Here is a 26,972-nt window from a genome sequence, read left to right on the forward strand (position 1 = left end):
CAAAACGGTAAACTGTGTGAAATAAGCCACCTAGAACTTGGGCTAAGTGTGGCATTTGTTGAAAACGTTAGAGGGCATTGTGACTAGTCAAAGGAAAGGTGAGAGCTGTCCTGAAACACAGTGACTTCAATGCTCATTAACACACAGAAGTTCTTCTAAATAAGGAAACATTTGGATGGACTGTGTAGAAGTTTGCTTTACAAACATTAACACAGCTCTCCAAATGGAAATAAAGGGTCTATTTTCTATCCCACCTCTACTCCAGGAGAAATGGTCTCAGGAGAATTGTATGACCTAATACATTTTCATTGTAAGGATTTGTGTGTGTGTGTGTGTGTGTGTGTGTGTGTGTGTGTAGAGAAAATGTTATCCGGAGGTGACTTTAGTCTTAAAAATTCATATTTGAGGGGCTGGGATTGTGAAAGATTTAGTGGCTTGTTTCCTTGTGTGTTGGAGATTGAACCCAGGGCCTTATACATACAAGGAGAGCACTCTACCAACTGAGCTATACCCCCAGCCCTGGCCTGCTGCTATGTTTGGAGTTTTTTGTTGTTTTTTCCTGCAGTGCTTCCCCCTTAAGGTGAGATTTCTGCCCAAGGTGTGGAACTGACTAGTATTCTGAAATGTTTCCGTACTCCTTGGAGTCTCGCTGATAGAACACATCACCACAGGACCACGGTAGCTGACTGAACTCCTTTGTCTCTGAAGCAATGGTCAAGCCCATCCGACACAGCCTGTGGCTCTGCCTGGCCCGGTCATCTTATTCTTCCTGTCCCCTGTGTGGTATCTTCTCCTGTCCAGTCCCACTGCCAACTCCATCTGGAACCCTCCGGGTATGGCCTTCAACACGCAGGACACAGCACCCCAACCTCCCCTCCCCTTTTGTGTCCCCTGTGACCATGGCCAATATTCACCTGTGGAACAAGTGAGTGAACAAAGGACCAATCACATACTTGGGGTGCATCCACACACAGAAGTAGGAAATTTGTTTGTTTTCCCCATTAAATTAGGTTCCTCTCCTGACAAATGTTGGTACTGATCATGATTCCTCCTCCTCCTCCTCCTTCTCCTTCTTCTTCTTTTTCTTGGTACCAGGGATTGAACTCAGAGGAGCTTAACACTGAACCACACCCCCAGCCTTTTTATTTTAGTTTTTTTTTTTTTTTTTTTTTAAGCAAGATCTTGCTGCTATGTTGCTGAGTCTGGCTTTGAACTCAGGATATCCCCCTGCCATCCTGAGCATCACCACGCCAGACTCAGGATTCCCTCTTGAGACACAAACAAACAGAATACGCTCATCTCACTCGAATCCCACGCTCTTCCTTGGTGAAATGTATTCTCTGTTAGTAGTGCTGCCTTAGAAGTAGAAAAAAATATTTCTCTTTTCTTTTTTTGTGCCTCACACATGCTAGGCGAGCATTCCACCACTCGCTGAGATACACACCCAGCCCAGAAGTAGAAATTCTTTTTTTTTTTTTTTTTAAGAGAGAGAGAGAGAGGGAGAATTTTAATCTTTTATTTTTTAGTTTTCAGCAGGCACAACATCTTTGTATGTGGTGCTGAAGATCGAACCCGGGCTGCACACATGCCAGGCGAGCGGGCTACCTCTTGAGCCACATCCCCAGCCCCTCTTTTTTTTTTTTTTTTTTAATTTGTTCTTTTCAGTTACACGTGACAGTAGAGTGTCTTTTGACACATCACACACACGCGGAGCACAACTTCCCATTCTTGTGGTTGCACAAGACCTGGAGTGTCACGGGTCATGTGTTTATTACTTTTTTCTGTCAGTTGTTTATCCCTGGAAGCTAAACGTGTGTGCTCCTGTCCTCTTGCTTGCTGTTCCTCCAACTCTCTCCACACACATGTGCACACACACCCCTATACTAAAAAGAATTTTAAGTTTAGATCAGGTTTTTTAAAGTGTAAAATAAAACACTGTCTCAATTAAAATATGACTGGCTGAGAACGATAGCCAAGTCTGAATGACGCATGGCATTTTTGAGTGGTTGAGAGGTGAGGCCAGCAAGCCATTGAGATGATAATGGTTATGTTAAGCTGTGTATATTAGACCCCTGCTGTCCGTCTCTAGAGTTCTACTTTTGAGTTCTTGTGGAGTTCCCGCTGAGTTCTGGTTGAACTCTCGTGGGGATTCCTGAAGAGTTTGCATTGGTTGGGGAAGTGCCGGAGGAGGGATTTCCGGTTGGTGGTTCCTGGAGGAGCCCTGTGGGGACGTTCGGGAGAGTTCCCGGGGAGCCTGTTTGGAGTGTGCTGGTGGAGTTCAGAAATAAAGTTTGTTCCTGCTTCAGTGGCTAGTGATTTGTGCCCAGACAGACTGCGGCATGACTGATTTTGACAATTGTCAGAAATTCAATAAATATTTTTTAAAATATCCATTGGTTCATTATAGTTATACATAATAGTAGGATTCATTTTGACATATTCATAAATGCATGCCACATAGTTTGCTCCATTTCAATCCCCAGTACTTCCTCCTCTCCCCTTCCCTGCATCCCCTTCCTTTACCCTATTGGTCTTCCTTCTGTTTACTTTTTAAATTGGCGCATTATATTACATGTAAAATTGGAACGATTGGTGATACATTCATAATGTGCCTAACATAATTTGCAGGAATCATTTTAAGAAACTTAATCTGTCTTCGAAAGGCCTGTGAAACTAAAGCATTTCATGCACAGAGGCTGGCTCAGGAAACTTGCTCCGTGTTTTTGTCTTTAAGCATGGGAGCTAGACACGAGCTATTACCAAAGAGGGAATATTTTAAACAAAGAGTGATTTGTGAGGGATCTGTTCATCTGTTAGGGTGAAGGAAGCTGGCAGGACTGAGCACGTCCTGCATTGGCCCTTCCTGCAGTTACCAAAACCAGGAGAAGAAAGCTTGGACCTCAACACTCCAGCACCAGCTTGAGAAACCAAGACACAAAGCCCCACCCGGGCTTCCTGCAGCATGGTCCTGTAGTGAAAAGGTCAAGTGCAAGATCCCTCCTGGGACAGTGCAGCCCAGCCTCCTTGCATCTCCCCTCAGATGTTACCTATAACTCTGAAGCATCTTTGTGTGCACCAACATACAACTTTCCCCAGGTAAAAAGATTGTTTTTCCTCTCTTTTCTCTGTAGTAAAAATACACTTAAACTGAATGGAATATTGTAACAAAATCTTTTTAGTTGGGGGGATAGGGGACCACATTGCATGCAAATGAACATAAGTCTGCAATTAAAAAAAAAAAAAAAAACCAGAAACATTTCCTAGAAAACAACCCAGTTTTAAACTATAGGCAGGAGGAGAGTTTGTCAGTCTGTGCCACCTCCACTCATTTTCAACCCAGGAGTCGGCAGCAGATCTGAGTCTTCAGTTACCTAAGGGACAGGATGCGTGTTTATCACTGAAGAACTCAGAGTAAAGCACTGGCCAGTAGGTCAGGGCCAACAAAGAAGACAGGAGAGATAAGCAGCTGTGTACAGGGGATGCAGATGGGAAATCTCTGAACCTTCCTCTACATTTTGCTGTGAACATGTTATGGCATTCGCTGGTAAATAGATAGAAATGGAGGACACCATGCTCAGTGAAATCAGCCAGACTCAGAAGGTCAAGGGTCTAACAGTTTCTCTCCTATGTGAAAGCTAGACCAAAATCAGGGGAAGGAAAGAGGGGGTATCCCAGGAAAACAGATAGCAGAGGAGTAAAGTGTAAGACAATGGGGGAGGGAGGAGGCATGGGAAAAGGGAGGGAGGAGGGAAATGGAAGGACTACAGAATGAAATGGACCCAATGATTCACTACAGTGGGTCTCACCATCTATAAAGTACCAATTACAGTGAATAAATACATAGAATAATAATAATAGATCAGCAGAGTAAGGGGAACAGTGGGAGGGAAGAGGGGAGGGGAAGAGGAAATACTGGGGACTGATATGGAGCAAATTATATTCTATGCATGTATGATTATGACGAAATGAACCTGCTACGATGTACAACTATAACACACTGATAAAAACATTTAAAAGAAAGAAAGCAAAGAAAACTGGGCCATGCCCAATGGCACATTCTTATAATCCCAGTGACATGGGAAGCTGAAGCAAGAGGATTACAAGTTTGAGGCCAGCCTGGGCAACTTAGTGAGACCTTGTCCCAAAATTAAAAATAATTAACTTGTTATTAAATAATTAAAATTAGGGTTGGGGATGTAGCTCGGTGGTAGAGCACTTGCCTAGCTCCTGTGAGGCACTGGGTTTGATCCTCAGCACCACATAAAAATAAATAAAGGTATTGTGTCGTGTACAACCCAAAAAAATTTTTTTTAAATAATTAAGTTAATTATTAAAATGTAGTTCAGCAGTAGAGTGCCTCTGGATTCAATTGCCACTACTAAAATATAAAATTAAATAAAAAGTAAAAAGAAAGTTGGGGGAGGGGCTGGGGACATAGCTCAGTGGTGTCACCTACCCAGCATGCATGAGGGACTGAGTTGGATTCCCAGCACTGAAAACAAACAAACAAAGTTCTTTGAGGGGGAGGGGAGATGTGCTGGAACATAGCCAGTGTCCCTTTCTCTCCTACAAGGGCACAGCTGCCTGGAGAGGGGGAGGAGAAGAGGCAGGGTTACTTCCCACCGGGAGGCTCTGGGCACAGAAGTCCTCTCTCCTGCAGAGGTGAGGAGCCAGGCGACAATGAAGGTTTGGGTGCCTTCCTGTGGGACCTGGGGTACCTGTGAGCTCCTGGGTTCTTCCACAGACACCAACACAGAAGAACTGCATGATAGCAAAGTGAGTGTTCAGGCTCTAGAGGCCTCCTGGAGCAAACAAGAGACCCACAGGAGCAGGGCCAGGATGGTTAGGCTACCCAGGAGAAGCCACAGGGGCTGGGCCAAAGCCAAGGCACAGTGGGCAGATCGGGTCTCAGCTTGGCCAATGTAGGACTCAGCCAAGGCCAAGGAGTATGGGCCTCTCAGGGCCAGGTCCATTTGTGCAGACCCACCCAGGGAAAAGGAACAGTTCGAGGTGGAATTGATTGAATTTTAAACCTGAAATGTCTGAAAAATCACTAAAGTGTGAAATGAAGCATTTCCCAAGAAACTATTGCAATAGTATTCTTTAGCAAGCACCAGTGAGATAACTTCTTCCTCCCCAGAGAGATGAAGCCCAGGCAGATGTACCTGCAGGACAAAGTACCTGAGGCCCTAAGATAAAGAAGTCATGGTTCTGACCTGGTGTCTGGTCTAGCACTGACAACTAGGTAAAAGAACAGGCCCCTGATTTTCCAGTCTTCTCCTAAGAATGCAGCAAGGTACTATCCACTTTATCAATGTATTCCCTGAATGAACTGGTTTGTGATTACCTTTGTTCTCTGCCCAAAGGGTCCTTGCAGGTCCTTGTTCTTCAGAACACGCCTTCAAATAACTCGAATCTGTGTTCCCAGGCCTAAGCTACTTATGTTTGGTTCAGAACAATCTATCTTGTTTTTCTTTAAAGCAGAATTGATATTTTGCATCGACAGAGGTGTGAAGAGTCTGAAAGTAAGTAGGTGCAGTTTTCTGCTATCAGGCGGGGGGTGAGGCAAGAAAGTTCAGTTATGCGGAAGTGAATAGAGTTGCATGTTGTACAACTGAATGTGCAGGTTGCAAAATATGACCTCTAGTCTAGCCTGCTAATTTCCACTCAGGCCATCAGGCATGGAATTGGAAGTGCTGGACATTGATTTCATAGGTCAGTGGGGACATCAATTATTGAAGTACAATTCCTTACTCTCCAGAATCCATGAATGTGGGACCCTGAAAAGCGATTAAAAGGCAAACCAGGAAGAAATGTGAGTCTGTGAATTCTCAGAAGTTAAAGGTTCGGCTCAGCAGGAGAAGAAGGACTACCACAATAACCCCTTCCTCAATGGCAAGTAACCATTTAGCATATTTCCCTAGAGTAGGAAAAAGCACCTCCAGGGTTATAGTGGGAATAAGTGAGCAGTGACGTAACTTGGCGGTTAACAGCTCTGTGGGCACACAGCTTTGCAAGGACTACTAGAGGCATGTGTTGCTGCCTGTCCATGTGCAGGTCAGGTGGCACCCAAACACAGAGCACTTGTCGGCCACCACCCACCTGACTCTGTCTGTGCACTACCGTGTGGTGCTGGCTGGCTCCCATCACTGCAGAAACGACCCCTCACTGTTGGGCCAGGGGTGGCAGCAGGGTTGGCTCTGGCCCTGGGAGCTCTGTACTCCCCACTCCCCTGCACGGTCTGGGCTGAAAGGAGCTCCTTGTGGTCTGTAGTATCGGGGTGCACAAGGTAAATCCCCCGGTTCCCATTGGAACACGTAGTTTGTAACAAAGACCTACAGCCTGCAAGGTTTCCATTGGGTGTGGGCAGGTCTGGTTTCTCCTAGGGTCTATCTCCTTGGCTTGCTTCAAATGATTGTCTTCAAATGATCTTTCCTGGTTCATGACCACTCCCAGTGTCTGTCTTTCTTTTCTTCTTCTTTCTGGATACTGCGGATTTAACTCAGGGGTGCTTTATTGCTGAGCCACATCCCTAACCCTTTTTATTTTTTTTGAGACAGGGTCTTAACATTGCTTAAGGACTCACTAAATTGCTGATGCTGGCCTTGAACTTGTGATCCTCCAGCCTCAGCCTCCTGAGTCACTGGCTTGACAGGTATGTACCATCCTGTCAGGCTCCCAGTGACTTTCTGTGTGTGCAAATTCCCTCTTCTTATAAGGACGTCAGTCATCTTAAATTAGGGTTGGCCCTAACAACCCCAGTTTACTTAACTACCTCTTTAAAGGTTCTACCTCCATCTTCTCCTTGTATCCGATTCTCTAGCTTCCCTGAGATGCTCTGAAACCTAATCTTATTCTGGTTTGTTCCATGGACTGCTACTGGACCCTGCACATGCCCAGAAGGCATTGCATGACTCCAACAGTGCTTGCAAAGTTCTGTGCCCATAGAGCTGTCAAAAAGTTCTCCACCAGGTTACTTCACTGTTCATTCTGGGGTCAGAACTTCAGCGTGTGGATTTTGTGGGAGGGGCACAGTTCAGCCCATAATATCAATCTTCTACAGTTAAGTTAACGCTGGACAGAATTTTCCTGGGACTGCTTCTAGGGACTTAGATGAGATGAAATAAACCAAAAATTTATTCAGTGTCCAAGTCAGCTCTAGAGAATAAGATCAGATTTCAGAACAACTGGGGAAGCTAGAGAAATGGATAGAAGAAAACTCTGCCTGAGATTGTGCTTATTTAGCCTTTGCTGTGTTCCAGAGAAGACACCAGGGGAGGGGCTCCTAGGACAATAAGGACATGCAGTCCATCTTGATGTCCCCCACCCTCCCTCTGTCACCCTGGCCCACACACTGTGCGTGTGATCTCCTGAGGACAAGAGCACCCACCAGGCTGTGGGTGGGAAGTGTCAGTTAGCAGAGCTCAGGACTGCATGTTTGTCCTGCAAGATGCAACGTGCAGAGGACATCTAAGGCACAGTGGTGAAGGATCCTCATTAAAGCAGGAGAGATTTGCATTATCTGTTAGAAAAAGATGATGTTGTATTCGATGACTAACAGATTTATTAAGTACCTATTATGTGACAAGCAACATGCTGATTTTGGAGGTCAGTCACATTGGTGCTTGAGTGACCAGCCTTTTTTGGTTTTTGGTACTGGGGATTGAACCCAGAGGCTCTACCACTGAGCTACATCCCTAACCCCCCCTTTTTAAATAAAGTTCTTTTTATGTCTTTGTTTATTTTTGTTACTGTTATATTTACTATAGTAATATTGTTTATTAGTTTTTTATGGTGTTGAAGATTGAACCCAGTGCTTCACATGTGTTAGGCAAGTGCTCTACCACTGAGTCACAACTCCAGTCCCCCTTTTAACTTTCTATTTTGAGGTAGGGCCTTGCTAAGTTGCTCAAGCTGGCCTCGAACTTGGGATCCTTCTTCCTCAGGCTTCCCTGTTGCTGAGTGCCAAACACATGTATATTCCCTCATATAATCGCTACAGAGACCACTTTATAGTTGAGAAAAGGGGCTTCGAGGGCTGGGGATGTGACTGGGCTGGGGATGTGGCTTAAGCGGTAGCGTGGTCGCCTGGCATGCGTGCGGCCTGGGTTCAATCCTCAGCACCACATACAATAAAGATGTTGTGTCCGCTGAAAACTAAAAAATAAATAAATAAATATTAAAATTCTCTCTCTCTCTCTCTTTAAAAAAAGAAAAGAAAAGAAAAGGGGCTTCGAGGGCATTTGTAACTTGCACACAGCAAGGAAGAAAGTACCTCAATTCAGGCAAGTCTGGCTGCTCCAAGCTTCACATCTTTAAAAAGTTACACTATTGTGCCTTAAGATATTTGTCAGTTAGACAAGGAAGTTATCAAGTCTTTTAATGTAGATGTTTAGATATGCTGAGATCCTAATAAAATTTTATCAAAAGATATAAAGAAGCTTCCTGGTTGGGTCACAGTTCAGAAAGGAAGGACAGAGATTCAGAAAGGGGAGCTGAGAAGAGGCCAAAGAGAAATTTCATCACTTCCTGACTATGATCTCTAATGAAAACTTGTAGCCTGGCACCCTGGCACATGGCTGTAATCCCAGTGATTCGGGAAGCTGAGGCAAGTTCAAGGCCAACCTCAGCAATTTAGCAAGGCCCTAAGCAACTTATCCAGACCTTGTCTCAACAAAAAATTAAAAAGGATGGGGATGTAGCTCAGTGGTAAAGCATCCCTGGTTTCAATCCCCAGAACCAAAATAAATAAATAAAAAATAAAACACGAAAAGGACTGGGGATATAGCTCGGTGGTAGAGCACCCCTGCGTTCAGTCCCCAGCACAGCAACACACACACAAAACCTGCCATGAAGATCAACCACTGAGCTCATTTCGTTTTAAAACGAATCACTCAGCATAAGAAGGATGGAGTAGAGCACCCCTTTGCCTGTCCTAAACTGGCCAGGGCGATCCTTGGTCTCCTCTTCTGAACCATAAGATGAGCAGGCTTCGTGAGATAAGCCCTAAATCTGTCCCTAAGTCTACCTTCCTACTTCCTCCTGCTGTTTGGAATTTTTGTCCCAGAACGGTACACCTAAAGTTTCTCCACAAATGCCGACTCCCATCCTTAGGTTAACTGAGTGAACAACCGTCCCTTCAGGGTTCCTACACAAACTCATGGTCTCCGCAGGCTCTGGGAAGGGCCAAGCCAGAACGCTTCCACGGGGTCAGCAGCTTTTGTAAAAGGGCTGGGCTGAGCTGCTCGGCGTTAAACTCTTGGACACCGCCGCCGTTCCTCTCAGGAAATGCCCGGAATTCACTTTTTCATGGTGCCAGAGGTGGAAGACTTGCGGTTTAAAGGGTCATTCCTCACTACGGACAGGCTGGCCACAGCCACAGCCCAGGCTCAAGTTCCAGTTTTGATTTTGAGCAGTTCCCGCACCCCGGTGACTGTCACGTGGGTTGGGCTGCAGCCTGAATGGCAGCTCCTGTGCATCCAGCCCGCCTGCCTGCTGCCCACATGGGACCCGAGCAGGCGGACGTCCAGCGACCTCCGCGGGCAAACAGCGACCGGTTGGAAGGTGCGGGCCGGATCGCCGCTGCGCGCAGAGGCGCCCCGGCATTGGCGGTGGTGGGCAGAGCCGTGGCCTGGCCCCTGCGCTCACCCGGCAGCAGCCCGCCAAGACCCAGCCCCGCGTCTCCAACCCTCTGCCCAGCCGCGCCCGCCGGGGCGCGGGGCCCGGCGGGACGGCGCGGGGCGGGGCCTTAGGGGCGGGGGCGCCGGGCTGCGTGCGGGGGTGGGGAGGGCGGGGTCGACGCCCAGGGGCGTTCGGGGCACGCCCAGCGGGGCGGGCCGGGGGCGGGCCTCGAGGCGCGGCTACCCGGGCCACGGCTCCCCACGCTCCCCTTCCTGCGGGCGCGGCAGTGCGGTGTGCGGTGGACAGGGCGCGAGTTGGCGGGAACGAGAGGAGGGCGTGCGGAGCCTGGCGTCCGGGCGGCGGGAGCCGGGGTCCCTCTTGGACCCTGGAGGACGGCCGGAGGTGGCGGGACCCGGCGAGGCCGTGATGAAGCCGAGCGGCGAGGACGAGGCGGCGCTCGCTGGGGGCCCCTGGGAAGAGTGCTTCGAGGCGGCCGTGCAGCTGGCGCTGCAGGCTGGACAGGTGAGCGCGGTGGCCGCGGGCAGGCGGGCCAGGAGGGCGCGCGGCCGCGTCACCCCCACTCGGAGCTCTGGGTGTCCCGCAGAAGTCCCGCGGGGCGAGGGCCCGGCTCCCGGAGCGAGGCGTGCGCAGGGGTCCTGTGCGCAGCAGTGCGCGCCGCGCCGGACGAAGTGCTGGGACGTGATGGGGGAGCGAGTTCTTTGTGTTTGCTCCAGGGACACCTCCTTTCCTGCCCCTTCTCCACCCAGCAGCCCGAGGCAGTGAGGACCTAACGGGTGCGTGGGGCGGGGGCGCCCCCTCTCCTTTGCCAGTTGGAAGGTAGCTGCAGCGTGCTTGACCTTGGCGTTCGGGAGAGTCACTTTGCCAAGGCTACAAGACCGCAGCTGCTGTTTTAAGGACTTTTGAATTGATCCAGTGGCCAGGTCGAGGTTACCCCAGCTTTAAGCCCCAGGCGCTGGCAGAGCTGGCGGGGCTGGTGCTGGGTTGTCTTTCTCCAGGCATCCGGGTCCAAACTTGCTCCGGCCCACAAACTGAAAGTGGTTTCACGCAGTGATTGGCACAGACTCAGCCTTCAGGAGGAACTTGTTAGGCTGCCGAAAGGATGAAAACCAAGCCAGAGGACTGAAGAAACCCAGCCACGAGGATTTAAAACAGGAGCGGAGCGTCTCTCCTCTCTCCTGTGCATTTTTGTATTCGTTTCCTGCGTGGTCCCCGGTTCCTGCAGTGCAGCCGCATAGTAGGGAGCGCCGGCACGCAGTAGGGAGCGCCGGCAGTGTGGCAGGGATAAGGGGGCCTCCCGCTGGGCTTAATTTGAGTAGGAAGAAGCCTTGTCCCAAGTTTAGCTTGTTAAGGTCTGTGCTTGGGCTCGGAGGAGGGGTGTGGGCAGATTGGCCTTCCAAAGTCCGAAAATGCTCTAAAGATGCTGGAGTTAAAAAGCGTGAAACCTTTGCTAACCATACTAAAGGAGAAGGGGGGACCCCAGTCCCAGCTGCACAGGCAGTAAAGCCAGAGCTTCAGGGCAAACATTCTTCTTGGAAAGCAGATCCACTAGTGTCTGCAAGCCAGAGCTGGCCCGCCCTCCTTCCCCCAGCCTCACTTTGCTTCCAGAGCCCGCATCCTCAGAATAGTTAGGAACTTTAGGATTTTATTATAAAATTTGGCTTCCTTGGGGCTTTGAGGGGATGACAGTTTAGGATTCAGTCACTGTGGTGTGAGCTGGTGAGTTGTTACAGGTTTCAAATTTAGATTTTGAAGAACAGAAGTCTTAATTTTAAAAAAATTTTTACAAACCGTTCCTATAGAGCTTGCAGTATCACTGGCCAGTTCTCCATGGTCTTGTGAATTTTAACTTATTTAAAAGGTCATTTATGTTTTTACAGCATGCCAACACAACAAAGAAGCTTAAAAAAAAACAAGGATGGGGGATAAAGATGCTGCCATTAGGAGTCTGGTCAGGAAACCCTGAACTCTGGGCCTCCTTGTGGGCATTATGCTGGTGCTGCCCGCCTGGCTGGCAGCGGGTGAGAGAATAGTCTGACTGGGGCAGACATGGCCACACAAGGTCATCATAACCGGTGCAGAGAATGAGTGTCTTTAACTCACACTCCTGTAGTGATCTGGGTGCTGGCTGGAGACACAGCCTTCCAACAGACCTCCCAGGGAGGGAGGAGAGCAGGCCCCCCTGCCCACCCTCTCACCTGTACCCAGCACCCTGCTGTTCTGTTAGGGGCTTCTTCTGAGGCCAAGATTCTGATGCCAAAAGGTAGGGGAGCAGAGAGACAACCTCCCAAGAGGTGGGCTTTGTTGCTTCTGGTCAGTGGAGGCTGGTTCCAGCCAAGGCGCCCTGGGAATCTGCCAGACCTCTCTCTACCCCATCCCCTGCCCCTGTTCCCTCAGCTTCCGGTCCTTGCCTTCCTCCCTGGTTTTCCACCTCCCTTTCCTTCAGCAACTCTGGGAGCCACCCTGCCCCTCCAGTCCCAGCCTTTATGCCTTTGCAGGAACCTCTTCCTGGCTGGTGGGCCACAGCCTACACCCACCCCACTGCTGGTTCAAAAAGCAACAGTCACTAACTTGAGTGTTTATCACATGCACTGTACTTTATGCTTTTTTAATTCTCCTGGGGGTGGTGGTGTCAGGTTTCTTTAGGCTTGAAGCTTAGCCAACTTAGGGGGCCCTCTTTAAGAAAATACAAATTTACAAATTCCAATTTAGATACAAAAGTCATTTATTTAGAATATGAACAGTCACAAGTGGTGGCCCATACTTAGCATCCCAAACACTGGGGAGGCTGAGGTAGGAGGATCACAAATTTGAGGCCAGTGGCAGCAATTTAGTGAAACCTTTGACCCCTTCGTGAGACCCTGTTTCAAATTTAAAAATAAAAAGGACCAGGAATGTGGCTCAGTGGTAAAGTGCCCCTGAGTTCAATCCCGAGTACCCCAAAACAACAGCAACCAAACAAACAAAAAACCAGTAGTCACAACTATGCATTTTGAGATTAACAAATTCTGCCAATGTGTCAAAACATAAAAAAAGAACAATTTGTTTGCTGCTTCTCGTTATTCTATGTTTTTCATCTTCTTTTGGCTTCATCTTCTTTGCATCTTTGAATGACAATGATTTTTATGATTTTTTTTCTATTTTCTTTTATAGTGTTGAGGATGGAACCCAGTACTTAGAGCATGCTAGGCAAGCACTGTACTACTGAGTTACACCCCAGCCCTTCTTGTATTTCCTTCCTCCCTTCTTTTCTACTGAGGATTGAGCCAAGGGGCACTCTACTCCTGAGCTATGTCCCTAGCCCTTTTTCCTTTGAGACTAAGTTTTCAAGGTTGGCCTCAAACTTGTAGTCCTCCTGTCTCAGCTTCCAGAGTTGTTGGGATTCCAGATGTGTACCATGGCTCCTGGCTGCCCTTACTGTATTTTCTATGGAGGGAGTAGAAAGGTAAACAGCCTTTCCTGTAGCCTGGCTGATGGAAATTTATTACCAATAGTCTGCAAAAGTCATTACTGGTAAACAAATACGTGTTTAAGGTTGTCATCAAATTGAGAACTTTCTGCCAATTTTCTTTTCTGTGTTAACATTTTATATGCTAGTGTAAGACATGGAAGACTCTTCCACAGACTTGCGCCTGGGTCTTGCAGTGGAAGCCTCATTTCCCCTGCAGTCTCCACACTCCAACGCCAGCGGCCACACACGGGCTCGCGTGCTCTTCTGGGGTCCTGCCTGGTGTTGCTAACAGCACCAGGCAGGACCCCAGAAGAGCCAGGTCAGTCCAGTGGAAGATAGGACAGGTGTTTTGGACACCACTCCTGTAGAGGATGTCTAACGGGAAGTACAGGTGTGGCTGTACACCCCACAGACAGACCCTACCAACCACAGCAAGCGTGCCTGGCCAAAGCTGCCTCTGCCAGGGGAGGTGGGAAGTCACTGTGGAAAGAGGTGAGGTTGGCGCAGCTGTCAGAGCAGCTGATCTATGCCCATCCATCCTTCTCATGCAAGCTTCGAACTCCGAGGTGAGAGTTCAGAGATGAGCATTGGCACTTGGAAAAGGCAGAGCACAGCAGGAGAACCACACCCATGGTGCCATCCTGGGATTCCCGACTTCCCTGGTGGCCTCACCCCTTGGCAGGTTGCATTTCCCAAGGCCATTGTCCTGATACCTGGAGGGGCTTGGCCAGGCCCACTGGCATTTTCTTTTTTTTTTCTCTTTCTTTTTTGGTGCTGGGGACTGAACCTGGGGCGCTTCACCACTGGGCCAAGCCCCCAGCCCTTTTTGTGTTTAGAGACAGTGTCTTGCTGAGTTGCTTAGGGCCTTGCTGAGTTGCTGAGGTGGCTTTGAACTTGAGATTCTCCTGCGTTGTCCTCCTCAACTGCTGGTTTCTTTCCTCCTCTTTTGTGGGGCTGAGTGGAACTCCAGGTGAGTGCCCAGTGAGCTCCTGGCCCTGCCATTCTTCCTTGTGTCCTGAGGCTACCTCCACTGGGGTGCCCTCGCTGTGAGTGTGATTCCTGGGGGTGCTGGGTATTGCAGTGTATAGCATTCCTTTCTTTCTTACACAACTTTTATTTTCCTTAAAGTTAAAAGAAAGTATGTGTGTTTTTTCATTTGCTTGGTTTTCTGTACGTAGAAATGTATGGTCAACTGTCCATCTTCCCAACAGAATTTTTATGTGTGGTGGTGCTGGGGATGCATCCTGGGGCCTTGCATGAGCTGGCACGGGCCCCATCACTGAGCTATGCCCCCGCCCCCAGCAGAGTTTTTTAAATTAATATCCATGAGCTATACGAATTAATGGGTTTCATTGTGACCTTTGCAAGGAGCATTGATCATGCCTTGGTCATGGCCATCACCCTACCCTCTCACACCCTCCCTTTCCCCCACCCCTGCCTTGTCTCAGTAGTCCAACTTGCAGGTCACCTGTATTTTTTGGTTCTGCACAAAAGAGAAAACGTGAGACACTTGTCTTTCTGCACCGACTTGTTTCCAGTTCTGTCCATTTTCCTGCAAATGACAGGCTTCCATTCTTCCTCCTGGCTGGACGAATACTTGATTGTGTCTATTTACCATGTTTTCTTTACCCATCCCTCTGGGGGCAGCACCTAGGCGATTCCGCATCTTGGCTGTTGTGAATAGTGGGTACAGGTGCCCGTAAATACGGGCACAGGTGTCTCTTGTATTCTGCCTTCTTTTCCTGCCAATATAAACCCAGGAGTGGTATAACTGGATCATGTGATATTTTTAGTTTTTTTTGTGGTACTTCCATACTGTACTAATTTACACTCTGTTAACACTAAATATGTGTTCCTAGTCAGCATTTTTTTTAATGATAGCCATTGTACCTGAAGTGAGATAAAATAAAATTTTAATTTGCATTTCTCTGATGGCTACACATGTTGAGAATATTTTTTATGTATTTATTGGCCATTTGCTATACTCCCAGCCCCGTTTTATATTTTATTTTGAGACACCACCTCACCAAGTTGCCCAGGTTGGCCTTGAACTTGCACTCCTCCTGCCTCGGCCTCCTGAGGCACCAGGATGACAGGTGTGTGTCACCACACCCAGCTGCTGTTCCTCTGGATGTTAATCATCTGTAGATGAATAGCTGCAAAGATCTGTGGCTGTGCAGGAGCCTTCCTTTGACGCAACCCCACTGGTCAGTTCAAGTTTTGTTTCTTGAGCTGTTGGAGTCCTGTCCTGGAAGGAGCTCATTGCCTGTGAAGAGGTTCCTCTGTTTTTGTCTCATGATTTCAACTCTGGGTCTCACGTTAAGGTCTTTGATGACTAGTGCTGTGGGAGAGAGTGTGGACCTTGTAGTGTGGACCTTGCTTTTCCCAGCACCGCTTGCCACTTAGGCTGGCCCCTGTGGAGGGTCGGTGGCCTAGAGACCTGTGGACTCCTTCCTGGGTCCCCAGCTGGTTCCTTTGGTCTGTGCATCTGTTGTGTGTCAGTGCCCTGCTGTTTTGTCCTGTGGTGTGTGTTGCTGTTGTTTTGTGGAACTAGAGAAGGAACCCAGGGCCCCAGGCTTGTTAGGCAAGCACTCCACCACCAAGCTACATCCCCAGCCCTTTCTTTTTCTTTTCTTTTTTTTTTTTTTTTTTTGCTGCAGGGTCTTGCTAAATTGCTCAGGCTGGCCTCCAACTCTGCAATCCTCCTGCCTCAGCCTTTGAGTTGCTGGAATTTCAGGTGGGCCTGGCTGTTATGTTTTGAAATCAGGTATTGTGATGCCTCCAGGCCATACCTTCTGCTCAGGGTGACTTTGCTATTCCAGGTCTTTGTGTTTCCCTGTGAACTGATTTTTTTTTTTTTTTTTTTTTTTTCCCAGCTCTGTGAGGAATGCCTTAGGGCTCTAATGGGGACCATGGATGTGCAAACTGCCCTGGCCCTCCAGCTTAAGCCACCTGTGGGGTCTGACTCAGAGGGCCTGGAGGGGCTGGGCATCAGCATTCCTAGGGTTTGCAGCTGGCTCTGGGGCTAGTGTGGGCCAGACTCTGTGGAGCACTGCCGTGTGGGTGCATGGCCATTCATGCTTGGCTCTCGAGGAATCTCTGGGTGATTTCCAGGTTGGAGCTGAGATGACTAACATGAATGTCCTTGCCTGTGTCTTTTGATTATGTATGAATGCATTCGCTGGGGATTGGAATTTCTGTTTCATGACCTGGAATGGAGATTTTGCCAAGTGGTTCTTGAGAGGGGTGTCCAGGTCACACTCCTTGCCCAGGTGGGTCAGGCGCCCAGGCTCTTTATCCTCCACACTGTGGCCCTTCTCCTCCTTAGCCATGCGATGGACATGAGCTGGTGTTTTACTGCGGTTTATTCACCTAGTTATTTAATGTTGTGGTGCCGGATGGAACCCAGGGCCTCCAGCATACTGGGAAGCCTGCACCAGCTGGTTATTGTGGTTTTAAATGCTTTTACATGTTTATCGACCTCTGTGATGTTGTTTGTTTTTAGAATGGGGTACAAAAACAGTGATTAGAAATATAGTTATTCACCCAACAGTGTTTGTCCAGCAACTCTGGACTTAGCCTTTGCTCCAAGTGTGGTATGCAGTTCGGGGTTGAGTGCCACGTGGCACAGAGAGACCTAGTTTGGGGGGCTGAGGTGACGGTTTGCTATTGGATTGGATGTAGGGGCAAGACAACAAGAAGCATCCAGGATGACTTCAAAGGTTCACGTCAAACTGGGCACAATGGCACACACCTGTGATCCCAATGGCTTAGGAGGCTGACTCAGGAGACTGAGACAGGAGGATTGTAAGTTCAAGGCCAGCCTCAGCAACTTAGTGAGACATTCAGCACTGAATAAGACCCTGTCTCAAAAAGGGCTGGGGATGTGGCTCAGTGGAAAAGCCCCTCGGTTCAATCCCAAGTACTCCCAAAACAAACTTTGGTCCCTGAAAATCTGGTCGAATGGGTTGCCATGTCCCCAAGATGACCTTCACCTTCATGTGGGAGGCAGGAGCTGCTGGTGGTTTGCAAGTGGGGAGGCTGAGTGTGCCCAGAGCCAGAGAGAGGCTGAGAGATGTAGCATGGAAGTCACTGGTGGGTGGCATTTAGGGCTGAGTTTGTCCCTGTGGTGAAGAGAGCAGGCTTGTCCACCAATGAGCTCCACCATAGCATGGTCAGGGAGATTCCAGAAGGCCAGTGTGGGTCGTCTTGGGTGGTGCCCCTCTCTGAAGAGACTCCCACTGCCCGGCCAGCACTGACTCACCTGTTGCTGGAGGAAGTGGGGAGGCAGGTTGTGATCTTGGGCTCCTTGTTGTCCATCCCCAGTCCCTGTGTCACCTGTCCCCATGTCCCAGTTCCTGCTGGGCTCTACAGGGTGGGTCAGTCTGCATGAATGTTCTAAAACTTTCCCCACCATTGAAAACATCAGCGAAGAGAGCGCCCTGGTGAAGCAGCTGGTCTTCCAGTGTCCAGCCCACGGTCCTAACCTGGCCCGAGGACACCTGTTGTTTTCCTTAGATAACGTTGTGAGAAAAGTGACATTTTTATGCCCATTTTGCTGACAAAAGCTTTCTGAGGAAAATGGCAAGGAGTGCCTTCCTTCCCGAGGTCATCGCACCTGCGGCCTTCTGCCCCCTGGGCATTCGAGGTGTCCTGGCCTCCCTGGGCCTGAGAGGGGCACTTGGTAAGCCAGCTGAAGGTCTGCCTAGTGGAGACCGTGCCTCAGGGGTGGGGAGAGGCAGTAGTAGCCAGGGGAAGGTCGTGGTGAGCTCCAGGCCCCGCTCCCCAGTCCTAGGAGAGAGGGCTGGGTGGTGGCCCAGAGGCCCTGGAACCGGAGGGGGAAGAGGATAGGAGTTGGCCCTGTCCTGTCTGAGGCCTCGTGTTGGGTCCGGACCTCAGGCTGGCCTGGTTTGCAGCTTCTATCCTCCGGAAGGCAAGGGAAGGATTAAGTCGGTGAAGGCGTCGTGAGCTTGAGCTTGAGGCTAAGCCAGTCTCGGGATCCTCCTGTCACTGTCCAGCTCTCTCCCAGCCTGCTGTGGCCACCACAGGTGGCCCAGAGGTGGAGGCCAGTCACAGCAACAAAGAGGAACATGAGGGCAGGGGTCACGCCAGGGCCTGGGAGGTGGGGACAGCTTCCTGGAGGAATACGGCTGAGTTGTGCCCTGTCAAAGAAAGGCCAGTCGGCTGGAGAGCTGGCAGTGGGCTCGGGAGAGCAGAGGGGAGGAGGGGTCCGGCAGGGGCATGGGAAGACAGGACGGGGACAAAATGCCCTTCCAGGAGTCATACGCCCTGTCTGAAGCCCAGGGTGGATCAGGGAGGCTCGGCCCTGGGCAGGAGAACCTGGGGTCACAGGGAAACCCGAGGCTGAGGGTTGAGACCGACCGAGGTCTGGAACTCAGTGATGGGTTGTGGGTCAGTGGCCTTGGGACGAGCTGTGATCTGAAGGGGCCTTGGAAGAAAGAACTCCGCGTTTCTGTCTTGGCAGGAGTTCCGTTTCACTCTTGCTGTGTGGCCCTAGGCAACCTGCTGACGAGTCTGCCTCAGTTTCTGCCCGCCTCTCGTGGGGCTGGGGTGGATCCCAGGCCCTACACGTGTAAGCAAGTGCTCTGCTGTTGAGCCATACCCCAGCCTGTTTCCTCATCTTGATCGTGAGACTTCTCCGTGAAGTAGCGGGGATTAAATGAGTTGGTACGTGTGAACTCTTAGGATGGGGCCTGGGACACGGCACAGTCTGGATGAGCCTGGCCCTCTGGGGAGCACAGCTGCCCAGGGCAGGCCCAGGCCTGGTCCTAGGGCTTTTCTTCCTTGGTGGTGTGGTCAAGTGGATAAGGGACAGTGTAGTGGGGGTAGGAGGAAGCTGCAGAGGAGGACTGGCCAGAGGGCCTGCTACGTATGGCTGGACTGGGTGAGAAGTGACCCTGGCCCTGACCCAGGAGGTGGGGGTCCTTGAATACTGCAGAATTCCTGCTTAATCCAGGGAAGTCTGGTCTCTTTGGGCCTTTAATTGATTGGGTTCAACCCACCCATGGGAGCCTGCTTTATTCTGCCCATTGGAATGCTGATCTCATCTGAAAATACCTTTGCAGAAGCCCTGGGAATAGTAGTGTCTGACCAGGTATCTGGGCTCCCTGTAGCCCAGTCAGGTTGGCACATCAAGTGAATCATCACACCACACTCGCGTGTTTTCAGGGCACATCACAAGGGCCATGCCTGAGGAAGCAGCAATTTTCCAGACTGACAAGGCGGAGGTACAGTGCCCCCCTGGAGATACAGTGCCCCCCTGGAGGTACCCTTTGGCTGAGCTGTTCCACATGCTGGAGAGGAAGGAACCTGGACCTCGGGGCAACATTCTAGGCTGCGCAAGCTGCTCTGTAGTGACAGTGTGAAGATTGCCCAGGGCCAGGAGCACAGGACCACGATGGTGTGCGGGCAGGAGCAGGGTCTCTGGCTGAACATGTTGGCCCTGGGTGTCTGGTGCTGCAGCCAAGGTGGGCCTCTCTTCTGGGCCTGGAATCCAGGCTTCAACGACGGAAGACCCGTGTTTTATGAGCTAAATGTTTACTGAGTGCTGTTGGAAGGAGACCCGGACCAGGCCTGCCAAGTGCACGCTGCATTAGTGAGTGGCTGAGGGCACCAGTGAACCCACAGCCCACACTGCCCATCACCCCAGAGCAAGAAGGTCTTAACCTCCACGTCTGAGAGAGGTGTAATCACTCCCCAGGGGTCACTATTGTCCTGCCCCTTCCCCCAGCTGGAGGGCAGGGCCCTGGGTGTGTGAAGTGCAGCCCTCCGCAGAAGCACCCTTCTCTCCTTTCTCAGTGTAGTAAAGCTTAGGAAGCAAACCGTTCTTTCAGCATCCTGTTAGGTTTGGGGTTTTGTCTGAGGTGTCACGTTTTGTCAGATCCGTGTTCTTTCAGAACTGGCATGGTGAGGTCTACCTGCCAGTCGAAGGTGGTTTGTGTGGCAGGACCAGGATTGAACCCAGGACCTCGCACATGCTGGGCAAGCGCTCTACCTCTGAGCCACGCCCCAGCCCTTTTTCATTTTTTATCTGGAGACAGGGTCTTGCTGCTATGTTGCTGAGCCACAGGGAGGTGATGGGGCAGAGCAGAGGTGCTGCCTGCCGCGGCCTTCCTGAAGCGCACACACAGTGGGATGTTCTAACAGAGCAGAAATGAGCAACTAAGTTCTGAAAAGCCACGACAGAACGTTGCTCCTCAAGTCTCATGTCTCCTGCCTTCACAGGCCCTGTCCCTCTGGGCACTCCTAGGTTTCAGCAGCTGTCCCCAAGCCGCCCACTCACCCTGAACACCTGCCTCGCTGTCACGCAGGAGCCGAGTGTGGTTTGGAAGCTTGGGGTTAGAGATGGCTCTGCAGATGCCCCTGTTGAAGGGTCTTCCTGGTTTGTCAGGGGGCATGGCGGGGGGTGGGGGGGGAGGCTGGCCTGGCTCATGCAAGGCCCGGGTCACCAGAAACAGTAAAGGAATGTGGTGTCTTCAGAGTCTGCGGCGTCGCGGCCACTAGTGTGGCCATCAGAAAATCCCTGTCTGCTCATTCAGCGGACACTCACGGAGACCCTCCATGTCTGTCCTGCACGACTGCACGCCTGCCTGTGGGCCGTGCACCCAAATGAGTAGACCCCAGGGATTCCTAGGTGACCGTGCTCTGGCAGCCCCTGGGCTGGCTCGTGCACTGCTGGGGTCTCCCTCTGGGCGAGCCAGGTTGGCAGGAGATGGCTCGTTGCGGGGGACGCTTCAACTAAGTTGGAAAGGAGGACAGTAGGCCTGGAAGGGCCAGCGCTGACCGTGGCCCTGGAAGGAGACTCTAGGGCAAAAGACTGGAGGCTGATCCTCTGCCTGCCAGGCTCACAGGCATCAGCAACAGACGTCCGTCCAGTGAGTAGGAGGCAGGGTACAGGTGGCTGTGCTTCCTGGGCCCCTCTCCTGGTTCTGAGGTGATGGCATCTTCCTGCAGTGGCCATGGCTGCCCTGTCAGCGCCACACATCACAGACTGGGGGGGGGGGGGAAGCGGGGGACATAGGAACTGACTGCAATGTCCTCTGAGGGTGGGACTCAGCTTGCAGATGTGGCCACTGTCCATCTGCTCTTGGACAGCATTGAGCCCCTAGCCACACCCAGCAGCACAGGGGGCAGTGTGGACCCCCAGGCAACTCCACACCTGGCTACAACACGGGGGTTCTGTTCCCAAAAGGGAAAAGGGGGGCCTAGGTAATCTGGGGTCAGTTCTCTCTGCCACAAGGCCAAGTCGAAAGCTGTCTGCCTGCGAGGGCTGACTTCCCCTGCCCAGCAGGGATGCTGCAGGGGCTGTGTGCTGAGGTGTGGGAGGGGGTCATGGTGGGAGCTGGCGTGAGGGCCTGCAGCAGTTTCTGGCTGGCTCCAGAGGCAGGGCTCCCTGGTGAAGCTAGAAGATGTGGCTTTAGGCCTGTCAGGACTTTCTGTGTGTGTGTCATGGTGCCGGGGATGGAACCCAGGGGTGCTCTACCACTGAGCCACGTTTCCAGTCCTTTTTATTTTGTTTTGAGACAGGGTCTCACTAAGTTGCTTGAACTTTGGATCCTCCTTCCTCAGCCTCCAGAATTGCTGGGCTGTCGGCATGTGCCACTGCACCTGGCTACTTCAGAGTCTCTCATCCAGACAACAAGAAAGTCAACCACAGGGAGCAGACAGACGAAGGTTGTCAGTGTCCACATAGACATGGTGGTGCAGGGACATGCGTGGCCCAGTTCACTCTTACTGTCTGACGTCTTTCATTCCTTCACCCATTGACTTCTGTGCACCCCCTCCACACCAGGCGCAGCTCCGGCTGCAAGGGGAAGAGCCCGCAGCAGAGACAGTCTGCTGGTGGAAGCTTCCGGTGCAGGGAGAGAAGCACAGTCAGCCCCCCACTCATAGGATGACTGCAGCTGGGGCAGGTGGAGACGGAAGGCCAGCACAGACAGAATCCCTGGTGCCCTGTGAGAGTGGGACAAGATGAAGGGCCAGAGGGAGCAGACCTGGCGTGGACAGGGGCCGTGGTGCCCAACGATGCCCACAGTCCCTCCTCTGACGTCCTTGCAGTGGCCCTGCTCTCTCTGCCTCTCCTAGTGCTGCCCATCCCACACGGAGCTAGGTGGGCAATGGGATAGGTAGGATATAGGGTAGGCATCAGGAGGGAGGCTGGCACAGCTCTCTACAGTGGAGAGATCCATCTGTCTGAACCCTCAGGCCAGCTTCCGTAGGGCAGCTGCTGATGGCCATGGAATACGTGCCTGTGGCTTTGTGACCGCTTCCTGAAAGGACACACAGTCCAGGTGAATTGCCCGACGCCTGCCTACCAAGTGACCATCCCAGCTCCTGGCCACTCTCCTCCCTGGGTGAGGGCTGCTCCACCCACTGCACCCAAGTGTGCTCCCAACACTGGTGTCCAGCAGAGTCTTGTCAGAAATGTTGTTCTCCAGCCAGGCACTGTGGTGCTCACTCCTGATCCCCACAACTTGGGAGCCTGAGGCAGGAGGATCACAAGTTCAAGGCCAGCCTTAGCAACTTAGCAAGAAGAGCCTGTCTCAAAAATAGTAAAGCACTGGACAGGTAGCTCAGTAGTAGAGCTCCCCTGGGTTCAACCCTAGTACCTCAAAAAAAGAAATGTGGATCTCAGACCCCAACCCATATCAACAAGATCCCAGAAGCTCTGGTGCCAAATCCACTCAGACCACATCCTCTGGTTAGGGGCCTTTCTGACTACACACACACACACACAAACACAAACAGACACACACACGCCTTCTGCAGAAGCAGACCCCTCCCATACTGAATCGCATCACCACACAGGATGCCAGCTGCGTGCCAAAGAGCCCGTGTGGACCAGTCCAGAATTCAGGGTTCCTGGAGACCCGCAGAGGCTATGAGAGTGTGAACTTTATCATCAAAGGATTGTGGCAATGGTTTTGGAAAGAGACTGCCGTGTGCAAATTGGTGTGAGAAGGACAGGGTGCTGAGCAGGATGTTGCAATTGCCAGGTGTCAGAGGGTGCAGCTGCGGGGCGTAAGTGGTCCTTGGAATGTGGACTGTGTGCCTCTTGTACTTCCCATCATGTTCCAAATCCATTCTGTGCATCTGTTTAGCAACCAAGATTTGTATCTGTCAAGGCTCAGTATGGGACCAGCCAGCACTAGGAGGGCCTGCTGGGTGCTGTGGCCCTGGGGCCCTTCAAGGTCCCATCTGCCTGCCTGTTCCTCTCTAAGGCCTCTGCTCCAGTGCAGTCATCCATACGTGGCCTGACCCCAGAAGGGCTCAGGAGGTGTGTGCAGGTGGCACGGGGTGGGCCAGGTGCTTGAGGCTGGACAGTTGGTGCTGCTTTTGAAAGAAATAAAGGATGAGTGGCAGCTGGTAAGCAGAGATCTCCTCATTAGGTGTCCTGCCTTCCTCATGATGAGGGCAACATGCAGTTGTGGACAGACAGAAGTGGAGAAGAAAGGTCTGGCCGGAAGCGAGGTGGTGATTTGGTCCCAGCTAGAGCCGACCTTCCAGCAGGGGCTGGGGATGGAGTCACTGCCTCTGGGGCTTCCTGTTCAGGTCTCCTGTGGGTCCCAGGAGCCTTTGGGAGATTCTGCTGTCCCCCCCCCCACTCACCCCTGTATTTAGACAGGATGTGCTGGTGGCTGGATCCTGCGCCTGAGCCTCCCATCCCTCTGCATGTCTCTGTGAAGTGGGGACGTGCACTGGTGGTGCAGGGCAGCCGAGAGGTGACTCTGCCCCCATAGCTGCAGGCCCCTGCTCCTCAGTGTGCACACGGGTGGTGTGGACTCTGGACCGTGTGGCATCCTGCTCGCTTCATCAAGTGAGCTGGACAGGGAAGGTTTCATTCAGGTGTCAGGGTAGAGTGCACAGGATTCTCAGGGCCACAGGTGTGCTCCACCCTCTTATTTTGGACAGGTCTGAGCTAACTTTCCTTTTTTGGAAACCATGTTTTTCCTTTCCTCCAAGGAAACCTTGTTTCACAGGTAGGAGAGACATGGAGAGGCAAGTCTGTCTTGTGAGAGGAGTCCTGGCTGGTGGCCCCAGGAGCCTGGGGATGCTGAGCCCTGAGGAGTCTGTGATAAGCGGCTGGTGGATCTGGCAGCACAGAGCTGGCCAGAGGGGCAGTGGTGGGGGAAGGGACTTGAGCTCTGGGTATGAGGTGCCACCTGCTGTTACATTGTCGTTTCAGATCATCAGGAAAGCCTTGATGGAGGAGAAACGAGTCTCAACAAAAACATCAGCCGTGGATCTTGTGACGGAGACGGATCACCTCGTGGAAAATTTGATTATTTCTGAGTTGCGAAAGCGGTTTCCTTCCCACAGGTGAGCGTTTTCTTCGGGGGACACACCCGGCACCCACAGCCAGGCCCATCCGGAGGCGCTGCTGACTGTCACTGCCCAGCGGACATGAAACCCCTGGCCGCAGTCTGTCCTGGGCCCTGCGGAGCAGGGGAGTGAGCCCACCTGTTTTCCTGCTCATCGCGGTAACCTGGTGTCCGCAGATCAAAGACAGAAGGTGCTACTCTTAAGCGCCCGTGCTTGTGCTCGGGAGGTGCCTGGCACCTCCGCTAAGCCACCCCTGTTTCCAGAGGCATGGCCAAGCCTGACCCAGAGAGTCTGGGAGCAGGGACATCCCTGGCAGCTGTGCCTACCCTGCCTCCAAAGGAGGACGGGACGTGGCAGACGTCAGCCACACAGGACCCGGTTCCATCGCCAGTGTATAGTGACACGGGTTCCCCTCACCCAAACCAAAGCACATGGGGACACGGGCGCTCTGTCCCCCAGGTCTTTGTAAGGACACAGTAATGGCTAAAGAATTTAGCCCATAGATTGCTTGTATTCTTTGAGAGGAAGGTGCCGCAGCCACCAGCCAGCTACGTCTAGGACTGTATCAGTGTCACGCTGGAGGTTGCTGCGGCCTCAGTCGTGTGTCGGACGGGACGGCAAGGGCCGGCTCCTCCGTCTGGGAAGAGGTGTCGCCAGCAGGACTGGCATGGGCAGGGCCTCGTGAGGCCGCCCCAGGGGTGCCAGGCGGTGTGGCAGGTGCTGCAGGTTTGCTCTGTGGTCCTGGAAACGTGGGAGCCCGCCGGGGGAGCCCGGGGAGTCCGCCATCAGTCTGCGCGAGCATGCATTGCTGTGCACGCAGGTCCCTGCGTCTCCATCCGCGGGGCCCCCGGACGCCGAAGCCCCTCCGAGTGGAGGATGGTAGAGAGGGCGTTTGGGGCTCCCCGGAAGTGTCTCCTTCAGACTCACCCAGCCTCGGTCGGGGTGAGTCAGATGCCTTCACTTGCCCAGGCACTGTGGGTCCCAAAGTGCAGCCCGTGGTCAGCACCCCCAAGGTCCCTTGCCACACCCTTCTTCCTGGGCTCTGAGGGCCAGTGCTGATGCTCAGTTTATTTAAAAAATTCAAATTAAGTAAAATGATTTTTAGCATGTCTAAGAGGTTTTTTGTTTATTTTGTTTTGTTTTTGTACCAGGGATTGAACCCATGGGTACTCAGCCTCTTTGCCACATCCCCATTCCTTTTTATTTTTTATTTTGAGACAGGTCTCACTGAGTTGCTTAGGGCCTTGCTAAATTGCAGACTGGAGCTGGCTTTGAACTTTCGATTCTCCTACCTCAGCGTCCCTAGTCACTGGGATTACAGGCGTGTGCCACAGCACCACAAGATTTTTATTTTTTAATATTTATTTTTTAGTTCTCAGGGGACACAACATCTTTGTATGTGGTGCTGAGGATGGAACCGGGGCTGCACACATGCCAGGCGAGTTCGCTAGGGCTTGAGCCACATCCCCAGCCCCCTTTTTTTAAAAAAAAACAAAAAAAAACGGGGTTAAGACATAGCGCTCTACTACTGAGCTATGTCCTCAGCTCTTTTGTTTTTATTTTGAGACATGGTCTCACTGGAGTTGTTGAGCCTGGCTTTGAACTTGCTATCCTTCTGCCTCAGCCTCCCAAGTCGCTGGGATTACAGGCATGTTCCACTGAACCCTGTAACTACGATTTTCTTTTAAATACCAGAGTAGCTGGGCATGGTGACACATGCCTGTAATCCCTGTGACTCAGGAGGCTGAGGTAGGAGGATCTGGAGTTTGAGACAGTCTGAGCAACTAAATGAGACCCTGTCTCAAAATGAAAAATAAAAAGAGCTGAGGGTGTAGCTCAGTGGTACAGCACTGCCAGGTTCAATTCCCACATAGTACAAACAAAAACAACAATAAAAATAACAAAATGGGAATTGAATTGTTTTAGACCATAGGCCAGCTGATAAATTTGTAATGAGGGAAAAATGCATATTATAAGTAATGTGTTGTTATTTTTCTGTTTTCAAGAACTTAAATAACATCCCTGAAGCAATATGGTAGTATAAGGTTGCCTGTCATCCTTTCTTAGGAAGGACTGACAGTCTGAGCTTTGATCCTTCCTCGTTTCTAATCTTTTGTGAAACATTATTGAAGATTTATTGCAACTTTCTTGTTTTTAATAAAATAAAAGAGAACCTGGAGGTTCCTAGAAGTTTTATCATTTTATTTGATTCATCTGTGAAATTTTGAAATCTTGGGTCCCTGACCTGGAAGACGAGTGTAACACCCACTCAAAGAACAAGAAGGTTCCAACTCGCCTGTGCCCTCAGCCCCAGCAGCTCCGACCAGTCACTGCGCTTCTCAGGGCTCTGAATTCCTCACCTGTGAAGGAGGAACTGACCCAGGTTGTCCCTGAGGTGCGGTGGCACCCTTTGACACGCCGTGGTGATGGCAGAGGCAAGCCTGCAGAGCACAGCTAGGAAGCAGCTGGGTCTCTGGAGACACCCGTGACATTGACCTCGCTAGCAAGTCTCAGGCTCGCCCTGGCTTTGTCGGGGCCC

The 26,972-nt window shown here is 51.3% G+C and overlaps 1 protein-coding gene across 1 annotated transcript in view; it reads left to right on the forward strand.

Annotated features, from left to right (window-relative positions):
- Positions 1-9,837: 9,837 nt before the first annotated feature.
- Positions 9,838-26,972, forward strand: part of Impa2 (inositol monophosphatase 2) — a 40,820-nt gene continuing 23,685 nt past the window's right edge. The window contains exons 1-2 of the mRNA XM_076837384.2: positions 9,838-10,143; positions 24,297-24,430. Of these exons, the coding sequence (XP_076693499.2) occupies positions 10,048-10,143; positions 24,297-24,430 (230 nt within the window). The 5' untranslated portion in view covers positions 9,838-10,047. The remainder of the gene's footprint in view (positions 10,144-24,296; positions 24,431-26,972) is intronic.

The sequence above is a fragment of the Callospermophilus lateralis genome, chromosome 17, assembly GCF_048772815.1.
Source record: "Callospermophilus lateralis isolate mCalLat2 chromosome 17, mCalLat2.hap1, whole genome shotgun sequence".
In the NCBI taxonomy this organism is placed as follows: Eukaryota; Metazoa; Chordata; class Mammalia; order Rodentia; family Sciuridae; genus Callospermophilus; species Callospermophilus lateralis.